Below are 20,505 nucleotides of genomic sequence, written 5' to 3'. Positions count from 1 at the left end.
GTGTAGAATTCCATTAAAAAGTGATCAGTCCAGTTAACCTGAACTCCAGGTAGACATGAAATTGACAGGAAATTAGATAAAACCAGGTCGAGCGTGTGTCCGGCCTGATGTGTGGGCCCAGAATTTCGTTTTAATAGTCCTAATAAGGATAAATCTGTCAGTAGGGTCTGTGCCTCCTTACAATCCAGCTTTTCGCTGTGAACATTAAAATCTCCTACTAGTATGAAGTTGCTCTCATTATTAATATGAGGGGCCAGTAGCTCAATCAGCCTATTGGAAAAGTTTGTGCAGGGCCCCGGAGGAGGGTATACTAGGGCACCTTTTTGACTTTCTTTGGGGGACCATACAATTTTAAAAATTAGTAGTTCCATTTCAGGGGTACTTAGCTCATCTAATATCGTGATGCTGATTTCTTGTTTATATACAATGGCTATCCCACCACCAGATTTTATAGGTCGGTCCAGTCTGACTATCTTGTAGTCGACAGGAATTCCTAGGGTTATAGCAGGGGTGGAGTGTGGTTTTAACCATGTCTCTGTAAGATAGCACAAGTCGGGCTGTTTTGAGGAGATTAAGTCCCATACTTCAGCAGTATGTTTGGAAAGTGATCTAATATTGCAAAGTATGTTTTTCCTCCCAGAGGGAGTCTGGGTAGAATCGATCTCAATGTTTCTAGGCAATTTGCCTGGTTGATAATATTTAGCCCCAGAATTATCTCTTATTAGAGTACTGAACTGACTATGGCAATGGTAGCAGGAAAAAGGGCCCTCTATCTCAGGGAACACATCCCGTTTACAGCCCGATAGAGGGGCAGATTTAAGTTGCCACAGTACCTGAGGTGTATATTTGAGCCCTCGCGGGGAATGTCCTTGGAGACCGATTGAAGCAGCCCCCATGGCCCCTGTGCCCCGTCCTGTCGCGGACGGGCGCAGACGGGCTGGTCTTTGGCTCGTCTTAGGCGCAGACTTAGGCGCCACCCTGCGCGCAACCGCTGCGCGCTAGGGCCGACGAGTGGCTAAATAGCCCTGTGTGCTAGAAGGCTAGAGCGCTAACCGCTCCACTCGAGCTTTCAGGAAGTACCTGGGCGTTTCACTCTGGCTCTTACCTGCCCCGCCCTCCGCTCAACGGTATTGGCTACCGAGTCGGACCGGGGCGGGCAGGCTGCAACACGGAGCAGAGATGTAGAAAACGAGCCTGAATGACCCTGGCAGCCCCAAAGAACGTGAGTGCGCAGTAAATGCGTGTTTAAAAATTATCACATCAATTTTAACACAAGGAACACACAGTGAGGTTTTAAAAATTCGTTATCAATTTTTAAAATAGCGTGACATAGAGCTAATTAGGAGAGAACAAAGCCAGCAGAGTCTTCTGCTCTGCAAATGTTTTACCTGGCGCCAAGCGGGGTAGGGAGACACTGCCACTGTCTACCTTTACCGCAATTCGCCTCGCCTCCTCGCAGCCTAAATAGCCCTGTGTGCTAGAAGGCTAGAGCGCTAACCGCTCCACTCGAGCTTTCAGGAAGTACCTGGGCGTTTCACTCTGGCTCTTACCTGCCCCGCCCTCCGCTCAACGGTATTGGCTACCGAGTCGGACCGGGGCGGGCAGGCTGCAACACGGAGCAGAGATGTAGAAAACGAGCCTGAATGACCCTGGCAGCCCCAAAGAACGTGAGTGCGCAGTAAATGCGTGTTTAAAAATTATCACATCAATTTTAACACAAGGAACACACAGTGAGGTTTTAAAAATTCGTTATCAATTTTTAAAATAGCGTGACATAGAGCTAATTAGGAGAGAACAAAGCCAGCAGAGTCTTCTGCTCTGCAAATGTTTTACCTGGCGCCAAGCGGGGTAGGGAGACACTGCCACTGTCTACCTTTACCGCAATTCGCCTCGCCTCCTCGCAGCCTAAATAGCCCTGTGTGCTAGAAGGCTAGAGCGCTAACCGCTCCACTCGAGCTTTCAGGAAGTACCTGGGCGTTTCACTCTGGCTCTTACCTGCCCCGCCCTCCGCTCAACGGTATTGGCTACCGAGTCGGACCGGGGCGGGCAGGCTGCAACACGGAGCAGAGATGTAGAAAACGAGCCTGAATGACCCTGGCAGCCCCAAAGAACGTGAGTGCGCAGTAAATGCGTGTTTAAAAATTATCACATCAATTTTAACACAAGGAACACACAGTGAGGTTTTAAAAATTCGTTATCAATTTTTAAAATAGCGTGACATAGAGCTAATTAGGAGAGAACAAAGCCAGCAGAGTCTTCTGCTCTGCAAATGTTTTACCTGGCGCCAAGCGGGGTAGGGAGACACTGCCACTGTCTACCTTTACCGCAATTCGCCTCGCCTCCTCGCAGCCTAAATAGCCCTGTGTGCTAGAAGGCTAGAGCGCTAACCGCTCCACTCGAGCTTTCAGGAAGTACCTGGGCGTTTCACTCTGGCTCTTACCTGCCCCGCCCTCCGCTCAACGGTATTGGCTACCGAGTCGGACCGGGGCGGGCAGGCTGCAACACGGAGCAGAGATGTAGAAAACGAGCCTGAATGACCCTGGCAGCCCCAAAGAACGTGAGTGCGCAGTAAATGCGTGTTTAAAAATTATCACATCAATTTTAACACAAGGAACACACAGTGAGGTTTTAAAAATTCGTTATCAATTTTTAAAATAGCGTGACATAGAGCTAATTAGGAGAGAACAAAGCCAGCAGAGTCTTCTGCTCTGCAAATGTTTTACCTGGCGCCAAGCGGGGTAGGGAGACACTGCCACTGTCTACCTTTACCGCAATTCGCCTCGCCTCCTCGCAGCCTAAATAGCCCTGTGTGCTAGAAGGCTAGAGCGCTAACCGCTCCACTCGAGCTTTCAGGAAGTACCTGGGCGTTTCACTCTGGCTCTTACCTGCCCCGCCCTCCGCTCAACGGTATTGGCTACCGAGTCGGACCGGGGCGGGCAGGCTGCAACACGGAGCAGAGATGTAGAAAACGAGCCTGAATGACCCTGGCAGCCCCAAAGAACGTGAGTGCGCAGTAAATGCGTGTTTAAAAATTATCACATCAATTTTAACACAAGGAACACACAGTGAGGTTTTAAAAATTCGTTATCAATTTTTAAAATAGCGTGACATAGAGCTAATTAGGAGAGAACAAAGCCAGCAGAGTCTTCTGCTCTGCAAATGTTTTACCTGGCGCCAAGCGGGGTAGGGAGACACTGCCACTGTCTACCTTTACCGCAATTCGCCTCGCCTCCTCGCAGCCTAAATAGCCCTGTGTGCTAGAAGGCTAGAGCGCTAACCGCTCCACTCGAGCTTTCAGGAAGTACCTGGGCGTTTCACTCTGGCTCTTACCTGCCCCGCCCTCCGCTCAACGGTATTGGCTACCGAGTCGGACCGGGGCGGGCAGGCTGCAACACGGAGCAGAGATGTAGAAAACGAGCCTGAATGACCCTGGCAGCCCCATAGAACGTGAGTGCGCAGTAAATGCGTGTTTAAAAATTATCACATCAATTTTAACACAAGGAACACACAGTGAGGTTTTAAAAATTCGTTATCAATTTTTAAAATAGCGTGACATAGAGCTAATTAGGAGAGAACAAAGCCAGCAGAGTCTTCTGCTCTGCAAATGTTTTACCTGGCGCCAAGCGGGGTAGGGAGACACTGCCACTGTCTACCTTTACCGCAATTCGCCTCGCCTCCTCGCAGCCTAAATAGCCCTGTGTGCTAGAAGGCTAGAGCGCTAACCGCTCCACTCGAGCTTTCAGGAAGTACCTGGGCGTTTCACTCTGGCTCTTACCTGCCCCGCCCTCCGCTCAACGGTATTGGCTACCGAGTCGGACCGGGGCGGGCAGGCTGCAACACGGAGCAGAGATGTAGAAAACGAGCCTGAATGACCCTGGCAGCCCCAAAGAACGTGAGTGCGCAGTAAATGCGTGTTTAAAAATTATCACATCAATTTTAACACAAGGAACACACAGTGAGGTTTTAAAAATTCGTTATCAATTTTTAAAATAGTGTGACATAGAGCTAATTAGGAGAGAACAAAGCCAGCAGAGTCTTCTGCTCTGCAAATGTTTTACCTGGCGCCAAGCGGGGTAGGGAGACACTGCCACTGTCTACCTTTACCGCAATTCGCCTCGCCTCCTCGCAGCCTAAATAGCCCTGTGTGCTAGAAGGCTAGAGCGCTAACCGCTCCACTCGAGCTTTCAGGAAGTACCTGGGCGTTTCACTCTGGCTCTTACCTGCCCCGCCCTCCGCTCAACGGTATTGGCTACCGAGTCGGACCGGGGCGGGCAGGCTGCAACACGGAGCAGAGATGTAGAAAACGAGCCTGAATGACCCTGGCAGCCCCAAAGAACGTGAGTGCGCAGTAAATGCGTGTTTAAAAATTATCACATCAATTTTAACACAAGGAACACACAGTGAGGTTTTAAAAATTCGTTATCAATTTTTAAAATAGCGTGACATAGAGCTAATTAGGAGAGAACAAAGCCAGCAGAGTCTTCTGCTCTGCAAATGTTTTACCTGGCGCCAAGCGGGGTAGGGAGACACTGCCACTGTCTACCTTTACCGCAATTCGCCTCGCCTCCTCGCAGCCTAAATAGCCCTGTGTGCTAGAAGGCTAGAGCGCTAACCGCTCCACTCGAGCTTTCAGGAAGTACCTGGGCGTTTCACTCTGGCTCTTACCTGCCCCGCCCTCCGCTCAACGGTATTGGCTACCGAGTCGGACCGGGGCGGGCAGGCTGCAACACGGAGCAGAGATGTAGAAAACGAGCCTGAATGACCCTGGCAGCCCCAAAGAACGTGAGTGCGCAGTAAATGCGTGTTTAAAAATTATCACATCAATTTTAACACAAGGAACACACAGTGAGGTTTTAAAAATTCGTTATCAATTTTTAAAATAGCGTGACATAGAGCTAATTAGGAGAGAACAAAGCCAGCAGAGTCTTCTGCTCTGCAAATGTTTTACCTGGCGCCAAGCGGGGTAGGGAGACACTGCCACTGTCTACCTTTACCGCAATTCGCCTCGCCTCCTCGCAGCCTAAATAGCCCTGTGTGCTAGAAGGCTAGAGCGCTAACCGCTCCACTCGAGCTTTCAGGAAGTACCTGGGCGTTTCACTCTGGCTCTTACCTGCCCCGCCCTCCGCTCAACGGTATTGGCTACCGAGTCGGACCGGGGCGGGCAGGCTGCAACACGGAGCAGAGATGTAGAAAACGAGCCTGAATGACCCTGGCAGCCCCAAAGAACGTGAGTGCGCAGTAAATGCGTGTTTAAAAATTATCACATCAATTTTAACACAAGGAACACACAGTGAGGTTTTAAAAATTCGTTATCAATTTTTAAAATAGCGTGACATAGAGCTAATTAGGAGAGAACAAAGCCAGCAGAGTCTTCTGCTCTGCAAATGTTTTACCTGGCGCCAAGCGGGGTAGGGAGACACTGCCACTGTCTACCTTTACCGCAATTCGCCTCGCCTCCTCGCAGCCTAAATAGCCCTGTGTGCTAGAAGGCTAGAGCGCTAACCGCTCCACTCGAGCTTTCAGGAAGTACCTGGGCGTTTCACTCTGGCTCTTACCTGCCCCGCCCTCCGCTCAACGGTATTGGCTACCGAGTCGGACCGGGGCGGGCAGGCTGCAACACGGAGCAGAGATGTAGAAAACGAGCCTGAATGACCCTGGCAGCCCCAAAGAACGTGAGTGCGCAGTAAATGCGTGTTTAAAAATTATCACATCAATTTTAACACAAGGAACACACAGTGAGGTTTTAAAAATTCGTTATCAATTTTTAAAATACCGTGACATAGAGCTAATTAGGAGAGAACAAAGCCAGCAGAGTCTTCTGCTCTGCAAATGTTTTACCTGGCGCCAAGCGGGGTAGGGAGACACTGCCACTGTCTACCTTTACCGCAATTCGCCTCGCCTCCTCGCAGCCTAAATAGCCCTGTGTGCTAGAAGGCTAGAGCGCTAACCGCTCCACTCGAGCTTTCAGGAAGTACCTGGGCGTTTCACTCTGGCTCTTACCTGCCCCGCCCTCCGCTCAACGGTATTGGCTACCGAGTCGGACCGGGGCGGGCAGGCTGCAACACGGAGCAGAGATGTAGAAAACGAGCCTGAATGACCCTGGCAGCCCCAAAGAACGTGAGTGCGCAGTAAATGCGTGTTTAAAAATTATCACATCAATTTTAACACAAGGAACACACAGTGAGGTTTTAAAAATTCGTTATCAATTTTTAAAATAGTGTGACATAGAGCTAATTAGGAGAGAACAAAGCCAGCAGAGTCTTCTGCTCTGCAAATGTTTTACCTGGCGCCAAGCGGGGTAGGGAGACACTGCCACTGTCTACCTTTACCGCAATTCGCCTCGCCTCCTCGCAGCCTAAATAGCCCTGTGTGCTAGAAGGCTAGAGCGCTAACCGCTCCACTCGAGCTTTCAGGAAGTACCTGGGCGTTTCACTCTGGCTCTTACCTGCCCCGCCCTCCGCTCAACGGTATTGGCTACCGAGTCGGACCGGGGCGGGCAGGCTGCAACACGGAGCAGAGATGTAGAAAACGAGCCTGAATGACCCTGGCAGCCCCAAAGAACGTGAGTGCGCAGTAAATGCGTGTTTAAAAATTATCACATCAATTTTAACACAAGGAACACACAGTGAGGTTTTAAAAATTCGTTATCAATTTTTAAAATAGCGTGACATAGAGCTAATTAGGAGAGAACAAAGCCAGCAGAGTCTTCTGCTCTGCAAATGTTTTACCTGGCGCCAAGCGGGGTAGGGAGACACTGCCACTGTCTACCTTTACCGCAATTCGCCTCGCCTCCTCGCAGCCTAAATAGCCCTGTGTGCTAGAAGGCTAGAGCGCTAACCGCTCCACTCGAGCTTTCAGGAAGTACCTGGGCGTTTCACTCTGGCTCTTACCTGCCCCGCCCTCCGCTCAACGGTATTGGCTACCGAGTCGGACCGGGGCGGGCAGGCTGCAACACGGAGCAGAGATGTAGAAAACGAGCCTGAATGACCCTGGCAGCCCCAAAGAACGTGAGTGCGCAGTAAATGCGTGTTTAAAAATTATCACATCAATTTTAACACAAGGAACACACAGTGAGGTTTTAAAAATTCGTTATCAATTTTTAAAATAGCGTGACATAGAGCTAATTAGGAGAGAACAAAGCCAGCAGAGTCTTCTGCTCTGCAAATGTTTTACCTGGCGCCAAGCGGGGTAGGGAGACACTGCCACTGTCTACCTTTACCGCAATTCGCCTCGCCTCCTCGCAGCCTAAATAGCCCTGTGTGCTAGAAGGCTAGAGCGCTAACCGCTCCACTCGAGCTTTCAGGAAGTACCTGGGCGTTTCACTCTGGCTCTTACCTGCCCCGCCCTCCGCTCAACGGTATTGGCTACCGAGTCGGACCGGGGCGGGCAGGCTGCAACACGGAGCAGAGATGTAGAAAACGAGCCTGAATGACCCTGGCAGCCCCAAAGAACGTGAGTGCGCAGTAAATGCGTGTTTAAAAATTATCACATCAATTTTAACACAAGGAACACACAGTGAGGTTTTAAAAATTCGTTATCAATTTTTAAAATAGCGTGACATAGAGCTAATTAGGAGAGAACAAAGCCAGCAGAGTCTTCTGCTCTGCAAATGTTTTACCTGGCGCCAAGCGGGGTAGGGAGACACTGCCACTGTCTACCTTTACCGCAATTCGCCTCGCCTCCTCGCAGCCTAAATAGCCCTGTGTGCTAGAAGGCTAGAGCGCTAACCGCTCCACTCGAGCTTTCAGGAAGTACCTGGGCGTTTCACTCTGGCTCTTACCTGCCCCGCCCTCCGCTCAACGGTATTGGCTACCGAGTCGGACCGGGGCGGGCAGGCTGCAACACGGAGCAGAGATGTAGAAAACGAGCCTGAATGACCCTGGCAGCCCCAAAGAACGTGAGTGCGCAGTAAATGCGTGTTTAAAAATTATCACATCAATTTTAACACAAGGAACACACAGTGAGGTTTTAAAAATTCGTTATCAATTTTTAAAATAGCGTGACATAGAGCTAATTAGGAGAGAACAAAGCCAGCAGAGTCTTCTGCTCTGCAAATGTTTTACCTGGCGCCAAGCGGGGTAGGGAGACACTGCCACTGTCTACCTTTACCGCTGGCAAGCCAATTCGCCAGCGACACCCAGTTCTCCATGGAGACAACTCTACTGGTGATGAAGTGTCGTGAGCGCATCGTCCAAATTTTGGGACTACCTCGTCTACGAGAATTAAATACCACATAGTTTCTGTCATTCAGACCAATTTGGCAAGATTGCATCTTACCTGTTCTCCGCTGCTTGCTATGCAGAGAAGACATATGCCTCACACTCCAATCAGTCATGCCATCGGATGTTGATACTTTGCTGGAACCGGTAATGGCCCATGCTCTGTGTTGGCCCCAGCGGCTACCAATCCTGATGACGGCGTTCATTGAGATCTCACAGACGCAAATTGCAACTGCTTAGGTACGAGAGGAGACAGGCACGCAGGTACCATCCATTACGAAGATTGCTAATGCGACCAATCCTGACATGCTTCACATCTATGTGCGGTTAATCTTCTAAACGGGGTAATCCAACTTTCGCCTACAATGGTAGATGACTTTTTGTCAACGGACATAGAAGATTTCATGTTTTCTCCAAGCCCTAACACTGAATTTTGATTTTGGCACACAGTGTTCTGAGAGACTTTGAATTTGACCTTCATTTTTTCAAAAAAAGATTCTAACTTTGGAACTCTTTTTCTTAAGAAAAATATATCTTTTTTTCCAAATTTGTATTTTTCACTTTTTGGCACAAGTAATCTGCTTAAAGTAGAACTATTCATAGAGAACAAAAATTCTTTGAATACTTCCAGAGACAATATTTGAGCTTGTCCACATACAATTTTATGTAATCTGACATGAAATGGTTTCAGGCTTTTTTTTCTGTATTTACGAGCCATTTCATAAATGTGTATTTTCATGATTCATTCAGATAGCATTCACATGTCAAAACACTATGCTTTGAATGAAACATTGCTTTAAATGCGTACAGCACCAATGCATCTTTTATGTGTACAACCAATTCTAATGCATTATATGTGTATTTTGGGTGGGTTTTTAACACTTCATGATTAGATATGTTTAACGTGTTTAGAACTTACATAAGAAAGTGGATTGGGTGTTGTGTTCGATTTTAGATTCCGTATGCATTTCCCGATTCATGTCCTTATATAGGTATAATTCGCATTGCCCTTATATAGGCATAGAAATACAGTCCTTATTTAGGCATAGTTCATGCTACCCAAATACAGGCATGGTTACTTCCATCCGTTCATCTACGTCACAACGATTTCTTGGGTATCCAGATTTTAAGCTGTTAGGGACTTCCCCTTGCTTGAATATCGATTTCTCCAAGAATTCATTATTATGCATGAACATCTATTCCTTAGGGGTTAATTCATGACGTTCATATGCCCGACTTTACGTCAATACTGGCATTCCTAAACACCTTCAAGGTATAAATATACCTTCACTTGCTATGGCAAAGCACAGTGTGGTTTGGTGCAGTTCGACTACCTACTTGCACGACACACAGCTCGCTACAGCAAGTGCCGAAGGAAGCCAACTCTCCAACGTTTCCGACTCCCCTTGCGGGATGTTGGGAAATCGAGTCCCAAGACAGAGATACTAGCCTCTTTCATTCTAAGGTATAGAGCTGATTAGAACCTAGAGAAACCTTTGGCAATTCTTGGTAAAATGAAACCTATGCTAAAAGACGAACACCTACTTCTTCCCTCGTACTAGACCTAGGTTAGGTACACTGGAGTAGGCGTATTTTAGAAGCACCAGTTGGGTATTTTAGCCTGTGTTAATTATGTATGTATTTTTACATGTCATAGCAACAGACAATGCTATTACAGTATTATTTTATATTACTGTTTACGCTGTACGCATTATATTTCGCATTCTGTCTAACGATTGTAGCAGTTCACCTCTTGCATGAGAAAGAAGACTGTTCAATAAACCCTTTTTATTGAAACGCCCGTCTCTCTATTTCTGTGCAAACTCTGTAGAAACGAAGCATACACGATTGACTGAGTGAAATAGTTATCTATTGTTTCCATGACTCTGAAGATATGTTTTGATTCTAGGAGAAACAAAGTTGTCATGTTTATGCGGTTGTCAGAAACTAATCCCTTCTTGTTTACTCGAGAAAGTTTCTAGTGACAACTGAGTTAGCTGGCACACAATTAAGTTTAGTATACTCAATAGAGACATACTGACCGCAGTCCTAAGTCAAATCTATAGTGCATATCATTCCAATGCACAGAGCCTATTGGGAATATAGGAACTAAAACTACAGGGCAACCCCTAAAATCACGGAAACTTACACTGCATTCTATGTGTTTCAGAGGCAAAGGAACAATCCCACTTTACACCACTAAAAATTGCAAAGCAATGTGCACATACCGGACATGCTATGGGGCACCTCCGCGCTGAAGGATACCTACTGGCAGTGTGGTGAGTTTGCCTACACTCAACACATCCCCGGATGGCAGGGCCTTTGCACCCTCGTAACCATACACATCTCAACCCTGGTCATCCCTAGAGAATATCTGTACGAGTTGTTCCAGCATCCGCTGAAGAAGAAAATAACTCTCTTGGGTCAGGCTTGAGAAAAAAGAACTACTGATTACTTTGGCTGGGCTCAGCACAAGGACATTCTGGGAGAATTCAGACTGTTTTCTGACACTCAAGTAAACGCAGGAGGGTCCATACCCTTATTCACCCTGCAAACGAAGACGAACGCATGCTGGTTACAAATAACCAGTGGGAATTACTGAAGATGAGCAACAATAATGAGCTTGGCCTAAATGCTATCAAGGAAGAACTAAGAGCCATCCACCTCATGGTGATGCAACATTGGTATGTTTTGGACTTGGTGACCTCAACGGAGGTTGGGGTGTGCACCAAAATCGGTGCATCCCACTGTACCTTTATACCTGGATATGATGCGGACAATGGGACACTGACTCTTGCCATCGAAGCACTGCATCATCTACATGAAGGAGGGAGGTGCCCCTGAGAAGGACTTGTTTTTGGGGGTGTTTTCCTGGTTCCCCGGTGGGTGACCAGGCTGTGCATATCATTGCTCTCTATTCTCATTTTTGCGCTGTTGTTCCAAGTGGGGGTTTCCTACTGTAAAAATGCAGTTCTCAAGTTAAAAGAATGCAAGTAACTAGGGAGGCTGTAACAGACATAACAGACACACACCAAACCTCAAACAACGTGACTGTAATGAAGTGATGAGGCAACTGATGTAGTTGAAAATTCAACTGGGAAGATGTTTACATTGATAAATAAGATGTATGTACAACATGACATATGTGCATATAATAATGAACTCACATCTCCGCGACCTAGGCCTGAAGCAACTGATTGACATATCACAGGTGGGGGGACACATAACCCACAGACAAGCGTGCAAACAGGAATACCCAGATTCATCCTACAGATAGGCAGTGACACCACAATGGTCTCAGGAGATTGGCCGCAATAAAACACATGTGGCTGGAGGGCAGCGCGTTCCCATAACACCATAAAGTCAGATGCCGCTAAGGGCTTAATTACAAAGGCAGTCAGACAAGAATCCGACCTCCATCGGGTAGGAAACCGACCAACATGTAGTCAGTGGTTCCACCCAGCCAATTAAGATGAGACTGCTGTGTAGGTGGTCGGAAACATCCCCTTTTTCACTACGGCTTGTGCTGCGGCCCAGAAAAGGACTACAGCACAAGCTGGGGTGGAAAACGGGATGTTTTTAAACATCCATGCCCCGTGTGCCAGGCATCATGTGGTGCCTGCCACACAAAGCATGTATGTTTGGGGGCACGGGCCTCATAGCGGAGGCCCACGAGGGAGGGGGGCCTGCTAGGGGCCCGCAAAGTCCCTTTCCGACCGCCTTTCCATGGCGGTCGGACCACTATGGAAAGGCTGTCAGAAAGGGACATCGTAATCCCTGCAGGAGTGCCTGTGCCGGCCCCACCCATATTGTAGGTAATATGATCCGACCGACGGGCTTCTTGGGCCTGTCGGACTCGTTGGGTGGTCCCTCTGACTGTAGAAGTCAGACCGACTACATCCTAAAGCGGAGGTCGGACCGCTCTGCTGGATCGCTGTCGGATCGCCACTGACAGCCTGTTGGTGGCAGTCTGACTGCTATCCTAAAGAGGCCTTGAGTTAGGAACACTCAGCCAATCAGAACACCGCATGCACACCACAAACAGTAATTGCATGGTCCCCATGCCGGACATCTGGACACGTACCCAACAGCCTCATATTGATTCCACGCAAGGTTGAAACCCACCTCCGCTTTGTATCAAATGCCCAGATTTATGGCCCCGTGACTAGACCCAAATTTCTGTCTCCAATCACTGGAGGAGATAAAGGAGGTTCATAGATCATCTGGGGAAACTGGTAAACTCAATGTGGAAGCGATTCCAGAAACAACTCTACTGATCCCTTAACCAGATGTTAGAGGAGGTATCAAACTCGTTGCCTCAACGTACCTGCTAGACATAGATTGTCAGAGTAAACCAAACCGGAGCAGCAAGGGTACAAGTCCTAAAATTTGTCCGACAGAGGTACTTAAAGTGTTAACTAGGTTTCAGAGGGATGTGGAATTCCTGTAGCCCGATGCCCAGGACATATTGTTTGGGGTCAAGGGCAACAAGATTTCATGTTTATTATGTCCTTGGGGCAAGTAGGCCAAACCCCCTGCAGCACAAACCCTTAGGATGCCATTTTGTAGTACCACAATATGGATCGGGGAAGGGCACTGTCTGCAGTTAAGGTAATATTTTTGTCCATAGGTTAATGCTGTTCAAACTTGTATTCATGGTTCATTAATTGAAAGCCTTTATTATTAGTGTGAGTGCTCCAAGTAAATGCTGTAAGCTCTGACTGCACTACTGACAGTGGTTCCAGTATACAAATGTGTACACATGTTTTAGCAATATGAGGCTATGTATAATGCTCTCAGAATGCTCTCTGATTCAATGCAAATATTTGCAAAAGCAAGATAGAGGATTCTTTGCTTCCAAAATAAAATATTGATAAAAAAATGAAAGCAGGAAAAAACATTTAGCTAAACTACTGTAAAATTCCAGGTACCGTTTCTTTGCAGCATCATTTGGTAACGTGATGATGCATGCTGGTATTTCCCAAAAATATTCATAATAGAAAATCAGTGTAACCAGTTTCAATAAGATTATGGGAAAACAAAAATAATCAAGCATTGGGAAAGCCTGTAGGTCTGAAATTGGTGGTCAGCTTTTTAGTTTTGTCAATGTGTGACTTGTTTTGGAATGGTTTTTGTAAAACCTTTTTGGTATGGGAGCTGCCGGGCCCTCACCTTTATAACAAACACTGGCAAAAGCAAAAACAATGTTGGTATTAAAAAGCACACACTGCCACAGTAGTTACTGGCACTGAACAAACCTACTTTGGGTGCCAATATGATCCTTGTGAAAGAGCAGAATGCTGTCACTCACAGTGAAGCCAGCTGATACAGAAAGAGTGACAGAATCTTAAAAAAAGCAAAAGGTCATGGTCAACGCCAGACCAAATTAGAGGCCCTTAAATAAAGTCTCAAAAGTGAACCTATGGTACATGTCCTTGCATTAAGTGCAGCGGTTTGGCTTTCATGAATTTCCAAGAAGTTACAGAAGTAGGACAAGAAATAGTATTCCTAGAAAAAATTTGTGAACTTCATTTTAGCAGGAGCAAATATGCATGAGTAGATTTGCTTATGCAAAAATCTGAGTGTTTGCAAGTTCACTTTCCCTCCAACCACTTTTTTCCCAACTCTGGAAGAAGGTTTACGTCTGCCATTGTCAGGAATGAAGTGCCAACATTTCCCAGTATGGGAAAAGATTAGAGAAGAGTTGTTGAAAAACCCTTAAAACATGCTAGGAGATTTACACAGACTCAAAAGGGCATTCTAACATTGGAACTATTGCTTACCCCTACCTTCAGCTCCAGTATGTAGATCTGCGGAAACGTGGCAACATAAGGGGATTGCAAGTATTCAAACACTACTATGGTATGAGCCCTGGCATAATCAGAGAGGCTATAACAGAGCTCTTATATAATGATATTGCTGCCACAATTTGTCGCCGCACTACATGGCACAAAAGGGACAAGTGGATTTTGTTACGGGACAAGTGGATTTTGTTACAGGACAAGTAGATTTATGAAGCAACCTGCCCCAGGGACAATTAGATATTTTATTAAATTCCACACCCCTGGGTTTCAGTTGCTGTGACATTTGTATTTAACTGAAATTGTCAATCCTCCCATTTTCTGTACTCACGATGACATGCTTTTCCACCTCCTTGGGGCGTGTTTGGTATACAACCGAACCAAACTTTCTTACTAACACCCCAGCATCTAATCCCATTTTACTTAGCCTCTTTTATTCTGTCCATGTCCCGTTCTTGGTAAAAGGCACCGATTAAAGTCTGTGGCTCTTTTAGAAAAACAGCATGGCACAATACTTGTTAAAAGGATGGGGGAGACGTGTAATGCAGGGTTGCTCTTCCTGGAAGCATGGACTGATCTAGCAGAATACAAACTGGGCTTTATTTTACCATGTAGTAGGTGACTGTAACAGTGTCATGTTGACATTTGTGCACTGAATCTTCAGAATGCCCTCTATGTTTAAGTATCTGTTAGACTTGGTAAAAATGTAATAAAAATGTTAAGTTGAAAAGACAAATTGTGACCTCACTCAGCATTTTTCCTGCACCTAGGAGCTTCAGAAGCAGTATGCCGAGTGGTTACTTTGCATCTGTGGTGTAGGTTGTGGGCAGTAGCACCCATCTTTGAAAACAGTACTTATTCTTCATCATTACATTTTGACCCACAGCAAGCAAAAGAGGGGAGCAGATATGAGAGAAAGAAGGAGGAAGAGGTGGGAAAACAGTAACAAACTGAAAAGGTAGGGTGAAGAACATGAAAGAGTAAAAGAAAGACAGGAAGTGTGGTATAGTTGAAGAAAAAAACATAAGGTGGAATCAAGAGGAGGCGACTAGGGCATTCAGTAGTGTTGGCCGCTAGCTCCTAAAGCAAACAATTTCCCTATATGCAGCAATTTTTCAGTTCACATTAATCCTTCTTTAAGATACATATTGGAAAATTACGATATTTTTTGTCATTCTTCAAACTTTGTAAGAAGGGAACAAGGCTTCGGGAGAGGGCATATATTAAAACAACAGAAAACGTTCATCCTTGTCAGAACCATCAATCCTTATACCCGTACCATAGCTATTCGTAACATCCATTTCGGCTAAACAGCCATACTTTAGCTGTTGCATACTGATGTGGTTGATGAATACATGCAGCAACTGAAAGAGAGCCTGCTGGAAAAGAACGGCATGACTCCACATTTTACATAGATAATGACACAATACAAGAGCCGACACTCTCTTCTACCAGGGTCAAAAACAGTTGTTACAAACAGTTCTCTAGAATGATGACTTAACCAAATGGTGTATCTCACTTGTTCAAAGATTAGCTGTACAAAGCAAATGAAGGTCCTCTAAATGTCCTGATCTGTGGATCTAAGGAGTTGGTGCTACAATATTCTAGACCCAATTTCGCCTGCTGAAAATGCAGTGCCAGCACTTGGGTTTCCAATGCCACAACAGACTCAACCCTTGCATTCCCCAGAGCCTTACCTGTTGACTCTGCGGGGGCACTTGTCAGGCTTGATGTCCACTTCATAGTGGTAAACGTCGATCTTGGGAATGTCAACCTCAAAGTAATTGGCGAGCAACTTGATGGGCTTTCCAACTGTGCCTATCCCGGGACGACGTGGTGCCTGGAATACCTGCTGCAGGGGTGGCAAGTAGGTGCCCACCGCTGAGGGAGAGAAAAGAAGGATGATTACAAAAGTGTAAAAAGAGAAAATAATTCAGTCAGACTGTTCTACAGGGCAAATGGAAGATTTCTCCAACACGCCCCTCTGATGGACCAGAGGGACTAGGCAAGATGTATTCAGATACAAGACTTATCCCGAAAAACCACAGTCCCCAAAGTAACTAACATGTTACTTATCCAGTCACATTAGTATTTCAGACACATTTGTCTATTGGGAACTATACCAAGATTGGTTGTTCGCCATTTTAATGGTCTGCCAGAAATACAAAGCCTATATACAGAAAACCTCTGTATCCTCATAGCCGATTCCATATCAGCCTGCTGTGTTGGAGTAAAGTGTTGGTAACCCTTAGAAGTATAGTCTTGATGTCCACAGTCTGGGATATTCCTCTGTCACATCATCTCTCAACATCCAGCCCTCTTGTTCTATCTTTCACGCCCTCCGTCTTCTAATACCAAAACAGCTCCAGTACAGATCCTGAGCATACCGAACAACAGACATAAAATCTCTCACTGGTTGCCTACAACTAGACCTCCATTCTTTCCCCATCGTAGCACTAAAAGCTGCGTTTGGAGTAACTTCATAGGACAGTAAAGAATGAGGACACAGGAGCACACTTTAAAAGGCTGAACATACATTCACCACTTCTGAGAGCATGGTGGGATATATGAACTCCCTAATGTATGACCCGCAAGCAAAGGCAAAGAATTTTGCTGGAAACTATATTATCCAAACAACGCAAACGCACACTAGACACAATGTATTGGCAAGTGGTCTATCATGTAATATGGGGGTTTCATTTGAATATCGGAACTATACCAAGGGCAATATGGGTGTTAGCAATCCTTGAAATAAACTACAAATGTATAGAAACTCATCTACAGAGAAAAACGTAAGGTATGCATTAGTAAAGTGTTCGTAGACCAGCCTGTTGCTTGCTGCTTTTGAGATCAATGACTAATACTCAGAGCGCTGTTACAGGTAGACCTCAGCAGATCTCAAAACACTAACATAAATAGACCCTGTACAGAATCAATGACCTCGCAATTAGCATCATGGCACATGAAGAGCACTGCTACAATCTGACCTCTGACCATTGGCAATATAAGAAAACAAAAGGTGGTGGGAAGAATGCTTGTAAAGGAACTAGTTCTTAAACTGTGTTCAGAGGACCACTGGGGGTCCAAGACATGTCCTCAGAGGGTCCACAAGGGATTTACAAAATTAAATAATATCAAAATTAATCAATGAAAACTAATAAAGTATATACAAATAAGGAAGCAATATTGAACACTTAAAAAAAGTTTCTATATTTGATTATGAATTACACAAAATATTCAAATATTTGAGCATTTGTTTGGGGTTTACTTGTTTTCGTCTTTTTGTGTATTGTTCTGAGGTCCAAATCATACAAATTGCTTAGGCCAGGGGACCGAACTTCAATTAATGTCTCAGTGGGGGGTCTCCATATTCCGATAATGATTCAGGAGGGGTCCCCAGAGTGAAACGGTTAAGAACTGCTGGCAAGCCCTCAGTGTAACATTCTAACCTACTAATTTTCGCCCACTGTGTCTCTTGAGATAGAGGCCCACCTAAAGCAAAGAAGTACTGACGAAGCTCCTCTTGGGCACCACCCATCCCCAACTGCCAGGCAAAGCCCACTGTAGAAAGGAATAAAAGCAACCCCAGATAGGTTTTAGCCTTTTTAGGCTTTTCAGTGAGGTATATTTTGGATCCATTGGCACAGCAGGTGCGAACGGGCCATTGGGGCTGAGGGGCCATGCCCCTCTACCTTTTGCCCCTCATGAACAGCGTTTGTCAGGCTGAACAAAGGCCAGCCTGACAGACACTGTTCATTTTCAGGTCAGGGAGGAGCCAGACATGCGCTAATGCGCAGGCTCCTGGCTGCCTGAGCTGAACTTTGCTGGGCTGAAAAAGTCACAGCTCCTGTGGGCGTGATGTTCTGAGCTCAGCAAAGGTCCCTGAGGCCCTCCCCTAAGTGACGAGGGGTAGCGTCGCTGATTGCCTCGCACCTGGGCACTTCAGTTTTAAGCCCTGAGGCGCCCAGGATCAAGTGTCCATCAGTGACATTTCATCACAGAGTGGGGTGGGGTCAGCAGTCTCACTGACTCCATCCCACTCTGTGATGACGTTGGGACTGCTGCCTTCCCTCGGTGGCTACCTTAGGTCAGCCAGTGTGGGAAGGCATCAGTCCCAAGCCTCCTGTAACCTCTGAGGCAGAGCTGGCTGCAGGTAAGTGTGTGCTTTTCTTTTAAATTAATGTCTGGTGCGTGTGTGTATGTATGAATGTCTGGTGCGTGTGTGTATGTATGAATGTCTGGTGCGTGTGTGTATGTATGAATGTCTGGTGCGTGTGTGTATGTATGAATGTCTGGTGCGTGTGTGTATGTATGAATGTCTGGTGCGTGTGTGTGTGTGTATGAATGTCTGGTGCGTGTGTGTGTGTATGAATGTCTGGTGCGTCGTGTGCGTGTGCGTGTGTGTGTGTGTGTGTGTGTGTGTATTATGTGTATGTGTGTGTTATGTGTATGTGTGCGTGTGGGTGTGTACCGTCCGCCCCCCTCCAAATCTTACCGGCCCCCACCGTGGCACAGTGAGCCAGGGACCCACATCTGAGTACACCTTTGGCCTCTTACGGTGTTATATCAAACATACAGAAGGCGAGAGAAGGAATGCTTGCATAGTCTACACCACCGCAAATGAACTCTGGTTGGCATTCCAAACCTTTCCCTTTTGCTCACTATGCCAATCTAGACAGAGGCGCATTTTACACAAATCAGTACTGACCCTGCTATTCATAGGAACAGTGCAGCCAGAACTACCAGGCAAGGCTCCATCTAATAACTAGTACCAAGCAACTTCATACCATTTCAGCCTTATTAGCCTTCGTCAGTGAGCTATAGCTTGAACCCTGTGGCACAGCACGCAGGGGACCCATAAATGGGCATACCTGTGTTCAGTGGGCAAACACCAATGAGTTAGAATGCTACCCACACCTTTTGTGTATTTAATAATAAGAAAAGTGCCATATTACTAACGGCATATTCAGAGCCCATGTATAATTAAGCCCTTCTACAATCATATTCATGGTATAATCATAACTGTGCCATAATCAGATCGTTGATGTAACAGAAACTCTAGCACAATTAGATCCGTTACATAATCTTCACCCCCATGTATCTGAGCCACGTTATCATTCGAACCATGAAATACTTATCTGGTATCTCCATCACCCTTCTTCTTCTTACTCCTGTACACTAAACTTTCCTATGAATTCAGTAATTCTCAACTCCTTTCCTCTAAGACCCAAGATATCGCTCAACCTTCGCTTTGCCTACAATACGAGGTGCAATCTCCAATTGCTTGTATATGGCAAGCATTACTCTACAGTAAATCAGCAAAACCACAATTTATGTAAACAGCATCCCTTGACAAACACCATAACCACACTGGAAACAACTGTAACCATTAAGGAACACAATGAAAACTATAAAAGCACTCATAATTCTATAGGAAGGACCAGTGGCGGCCCATATATTTGAAACAAGAGCAGGAACTCACACGCACCACACTCTTTCAAACACATTCTCACAACCAGCACATACGCACAGACCTACCCATTCAAAGCCTGTATGCACAAACATTCACACGTACACAGACGCACGCATGTATGCACCCAACATTACAAAAACAAAATGTACTGGCCCCCAACTCGGGTGGCAGAAGCGAAGCCTTGGTGGTTCCTTCAAGACTGGGACGGCTGCCTCTTCTCCTTCATTGGCTGATCTTCTTTCAGCCAATGAGAGGAGGGAGCAGTCCCTTCCCCGTCAGAGTAAGATGGGGTCATTGAGAGTTGTTGCCCCCTATTCCACTATGTGATGAGCATCACTGATGGACACTCAGCTCTGGGCTGTTCAGAGCTTAAAACGGAAACACCCAGGTGACACTATCAGTGACACTCCCCCTTGTCATTACGGGGGAAGTCACAGAAGACCCTTCCGGGCTGAGGAGGTCACGCCTACCTGGCTGTGAAATCTTCAGCTCACCAAATTTCAGCTCAGGCAGTTAGTTAGCCTTTGCATTTATCGTATATACAGCGCCTAGATGCCTGACCCAGACATAAAGAGTGTCAGTTAGGCTGATCTTTGCCCAGCCTAACAGACACTGTTCATGCCAAAATGCCTAATTCTGATGCTTCAAGTAGCTACCCTTACTGCACCTATGGAATTATCGGACCAATTTAATGTGTAAGTGCGCTAAAGAAACAACTGGTTGCGTTCATGGTTTACAAACATATTAAATAGATTCAAAGCAATGTAATATAGTGAGCCCTGCTCGAATGGCACCTGTGGCTTAAACCCAGTGAATTGACTCAAAATTTCTCTAATGTCTAAAAGTTCGTACAGAGTTCCTTAGTGTACACTTTTAAACCTTATCTTTTTGAGGATATTTTACGTGGAACTGAACTGCAGCCACACACACCTTTAAGGAATAATTGGAAAATCGAATTTGTTAAAATCCTAAAGTGATATTTTACATATGTGGTGTGCAAACTACCGTGTGG

The 20,505-nt window shown here is 46.0% G+C and overlaps 1 protein-coding gene across 2 annotated transcripts in view; it reads right to left on the bottom strand.

Annotated features, from left to right (window-relative positions):
- Positions 1 to 20,505, bottom strand: part of LOC144823030 (protein argonaute-1) — a 297,743-nt gene that overhangs the window by 192,635 nt on the left and 84,603 nt on the right. For both annotated transcript variants that reach the window (XM_078681165.1, XM_078681166.1), the window contains exon 2: positions 15,718 to 15,901. In XM_078681165.1, coding sequence (XP_078537291.1) covers positions 15,718 to 15,901 — 184 coding nt within the window. The remainder of the gene's footprint in view (positions 1 to 15,717; positions 15,902 to 20,505) is intronic.

This window comes from Lissotriton helveticus, chromosome 3_1, assembly GCF_964261635.1.
Source record: "Lissotriton helveticus chromosome 3_1, aLisHel1.1, whole genome shotgun sequence".
NCBI lineage: Eukaryota > Metazoa > Chordata > Amphibia > Caudata > Salamandridae > Lissotriton > Lissotriton helveticus.
Note: the sequence above shows the minus strand (reverse complement) of the source record. Positions and strands in the feature narration are given on the sequence as shown.